The sequence below is a fragment of the Bison bison genome, unplaced genomic scaffold (assembly GCF_000754665.1).
Source record: "Bison bison bison isolate TAMUID 2011002044 unplaced genomic scaffold, Bison_UMD1.0 scf7180017853731, whole genome shotgun sequence".
Classification (NCBI taxonomy): domain Eukaryota; kingdom Metazoa; phylum Chordata; class Mammalia; order Artiodactyla; family Bovidae; genus Bison; species Bison bison.
The window spans coordinates 363,554-367,959 of NW_011484304.1; the positions used below are offsets into that span (position 1 = coordinate 363,554).

Below are 4,406 nucleotides of genomic sequence, written 5' to 3' on the forward strand. Positions count from 1 at the left end.
CTCCAACACCACAGTTCAAAAGCATCAATTCTTCAGTGCTCAGCCTTCTTCACAGTCCAACTCTCACATCCATACATGACCACAGGAAAAACCATAGCCTTGACTAGACGGACCTTTGTTGGCAAAGTAATGTCTCTGCTTTTGAATATGCTATCTAGGTTGGTCATAACTTTCCTTCCAAGGAGTAAGCGTCTTTTAATTTCACGGCTGCAGTCACCATCTACAGTGATTTTGGAGCCCAGAAAAATGAAGTCTGCCACTGTTTCCCCATCTATTTCCCATGAAGTGATGGGACCGGATGCCATGATCTTCGTTTTCTGAATGCTGAGCTTTAAGCCAACTTTTTCACTCTCCACTTTCACTTTCATCAAGAGGCTTTTGAGTTCCTCTTCACTTTCTGTCATAAGGGTCGTGTCATCGGCATATCTGAGGTTATTGATATTTCTCCCAGCAATCTTGATTCCAGCTTGTGTTTCTTCCAGTCCAGAGTTTCTCATGATGTACTCTGCATATAAGTTAAATAAACAGGATGACAATATACAGCCTTGACGTACTCCTTTTCCTATTTGGAACCAGTCTGTTGTTCCACGTCCAGTTCTAATTGTTGCTTCCTGACCTGCATACAGATTTCTCAAGAGGCAGGTCAGGTGGTCTGGTATTCCCATCTCTTTCACAATTTTCCACAGTTTATTGTGATCCACACAGTCAAAGGCTTTGGCATAGTCAATAAAGCAGAAATAGATGTTTTTCTGGAACTCTCTTGCTTTTTCCATGATCCAGCAGATGTTGGCAATTGATCTCTGGTTCCTCTGCCTTCTCTAAAACCAGCTTGAACATCTGGAAGTTCATGGTTCACGTATTGCTGAAGCCTGGCTTGGAGAATTTTGAGCATTACTTTACTAGTGTGTGAGATGACTGCAATTGTGACACAGATGACCACCACAAAAACTGGAAAACCACGTGCACCTGCGCATGACTTGTTCCTACTATCCTCCAACTCCCCTCAATTTCAGCCTGAGCTCTTGATTCTGATTTCTTTCTCTTCCTCATACCCATTTCTTTTTCTTTTTTGCAAAATCATTCTATCTTGTTCTTCTTGGTATACTCCCTACTCTGGCTCTTATCTAAAATCAGCATATTAATGCTAGCAATTATCTTGGAGACGTTCTTCTCTACAGATAAGAACACAGAGGCCCAAGGTCCACAAGTTAGTGGAAAAGAGGTAAAACTGGAACCCAGTCTTCTGACTTCCTGCCAAGATACGGTTTGTCTCAGTTAATTTTCCATCTATTCAGAGCTGTGAGAAAAACCTCACAAGACGTGATTCATCTGGTGAGTTCTCTTCCTCTTCCAGTAGATGCAAGTGATCACTCAATTTCATCAGCCACGGCTCTGCAATGAGACTCCTGTCACTCTTTGCCACTATCTACGGCATCTTTGTTTTGAATAAGTTATTGTGTAAGCTTCCTCATGAAGCTTGATGATGATAATGATGTGTCCTCTACATACATTTCTCCCACTTCACACACCTTACTATGTATCGCTTCTTGTTCTTGGGAGAATCTGCTCCTGTGGGGAGGTGGCTTTCAGACAATTAGAGGAGTGATTCCTCATTTGTCTATTTCCCTTCTTTCTACCTGAAGGAGATCCTGTGCTTCACCAGAACATTAGCTTCCACCCCTGCAAAGGGAAATAAGGTACTATCCTTCCAAAAGATTTCATAACTCATGTAATCTATCCTGTCCTGGAATTCAAGATGATGTCTGTTTCACAGTCAATATAAGTCTATCTGATGAATACCAACTCAACAGCTTCCAAATAAATAATTACAAGTGAATGCCAATATTTATTTGTATCAATTCCAAATGAGAATCTTCCTGCTGTAATTTTCTTCTCTATGTTAAAGTTTTTTTTCATTTAATATTTCCTACTTTAATATAACCTGTCTATAAAATAAAACCTGAACTGTATTGGATCTGTATCACTATGACCAAAATCAAAGGAATATAAATTTTATAATAATTATTATTTATGACAAAGAATTTCCTTTACCTGGCTAAGAATTTTCATCCCTGAGTGCAACAGCTTTTTCGCAGCTTTATAATAAATCGTCTCTGGTTTGTTGTAAATCATAGCGTTAGTACACATTAGTTTGAAGTTATCCTGCAGAGAAAATATTAGGGAGGAATGCATTAAGACAAAACAAAGTACCCTCCTGTCCTGGTCTAAAATTATGCAGGTCCTCAAAAAACTCAAAACAACCACCATCAAACAAACAAAAACAAACCAGTAAAAAAACACCATCTTTCTGTTTACTAAACAACATTAATAGCAATTTATTAAGTTTTAAAACTAACAAAACAAATACTGCTAAATTAATTTAAACATCCTACTACATTCCTTTACAAATTCTTAAACATTCTATAGTAACTGCATAAACTTTAGATTCGGGGATAAAATTTTAAAATGGGTTTCTTCAGTATAATATTATTGCACACAAAGAAAATTAGAAAATACTTCTATCTTACATTTAATAATTACTGAGTATTTCATTTAATTAAAAAAATCCTTAGTTTAAAAACAAACATCTTAATTATCCATTGATGAATTAAATATTTTATTTTGGATCTTGACTGAAAACTGGGACAATTGTAAATTATCTTAACAATATTTCCTACCAGAGTCAAAATAACTGAGCAAATGGCAAAACATTTACACTAATATTCTTTTAAGTGTTTGGATACTATTATAATTTGCAGAATGTTGCAAAATCATGCCAATCTGAAATAAACCATACAACTTCAAAGACTTACAACATGTAACCAGAGTAGGCAAACTATCAAAACTGTACTTTTGGTTTAAATTTCAAAGTATGCACATGTGCTAGGGAACTCAATTCCACTGCATATTTTCATGGTTAAGTAATTTTTACATTGTATAAATGTGAGAGTGATTATGCCAAGGCCTTACTAAATAAAAATGATAAAAACTCAACAAAAAAGAACCTGACCCTCAATCTCCTCTGAATTTAAAACATTTAAGCCCCGCTATTTAATAACTAGTGATGACAGCTTAGAACATTTAATGTAATGAAAACAGGTAGACTGAATATTATTTAAAAGTACATGAGAAGACTGAGTCAAGTGTCACAATAAATTTGGTATTAAATTTAAAGCAGACGAAGTATATGTGGATCCTCAGTTCTTGGCCAAGTCTCTAATCAGTTAGGATTTTGTTAGGTCATCATCTCTAGGAATCTGAGGAAAGCTATGGATCCACTCCTCAAGCACACACATGTAATACAAAGGTGAACACAAAATTTCCCTGTATGTAATTTTATAAAATTCTTGATCCCTCTAAAGGCTCATCCATGGCTACCCAAAGGACCCCAGGTTCAGAACCTTTGGTATAGATATTCTGAAAAGCTTCCATTCCATTAAAATTATTAAATATATATTTGGGGAAGGAGAGGCAAATGAGGGGAGACAAACTAGATGACTACCACACTAAATGACCACTGGTCCTATACCTGGAAAAAGTACTGGATCATTCTACAGATTACAGGTCTGACCCATTACTTCATGAATCTTTTAAAAATTACGTATTTCTTTAGTAACATTTTTGGCTGTGCTGGATCCTTGTTGCTGCATGGGCTTTCCTCCAGGTGCGGAGAGCATGGGCTACCCTCTAGTTGTGAAACATGGACCTCCCAGTGTTGTGGCTTCTCCTTACAGAGCACAGGCTCAACAGTTATGGTGCACAGGCTCAGATGCTCTATGCCATGTGGGATCTTCCTGGGTCAGGGATTGAACCTGCATCTCCTATCTGATCCCTGGGTTGGGAAGATCCTCTGGAAAAGGGAAAGGCTACCCACTCCAGTAGTCTGGCCTGGAGAACTGCATGGACTGTATAGTCCATGGAGTCGCAAAGAGTCAGACACGACTGAGTGACTTTCACTTTCACTCTTCCACTGGCAGGCAGGTTCTTTACCACTGAAGCTCCAGGAAGCCATATTATTCCATGAATCTTAACTGTCATGTGCTAGGTTGGAGAAGGTAATGGCACCCCACTCCAGTACTCTTGCCTGGAAAATCCATGGACGGAGGAGCCTGGTGGGCTGCAGTCCATGGGGTCGCTAAGAGTCAGACACGACTGAGCGACTTCGCTTTCACTTTTCTCTTTCATGCACTGGAGAAGGAAATGGCAATCCACTCCAGTGTTCTTGCCTGGAGAATCCCAGGGACAGAGGAGCCTGGTGGGCTGCCGTCTACAGAGTCAGACACGACTGAAGTGACTTAGCAGACTTTACTGAATTTTTGTGTAATGGCAATTGTTCTTTCATAAAGTTGAATGACCTTTCTGTATACTTCCAAGTATTTAAAAAAAAAAAAAAAAACAACCTCAAA

The 4,406-nt window shown here is 38.4% G+C and overlaps 1 protein-coding gene across 2 annotated transcripts in view; it reads right to left on the reverse strand.

Moving 5' to 3' along the window:
• The window catches only part of BRD7 (bromodomain containing 7), a 45,508-nt gene that overhangs the window by 16,886 nt on the left and 24,216 nt on the right, over nt 1-4,406 (reverse strand). For both annotated transcript variants that reach the window (XM_010855140.1, XM_010855135.1), the window contains exon 6: nt 2,053-2,163. In XM_010855140.1, the coding sequence (XP_010853442.1) occupies nt 2,053-2,163 (111 nt within the window). The remainder of the gene's footprint in view (nt 1-2,052; nt 2,164-4,406) is intronic.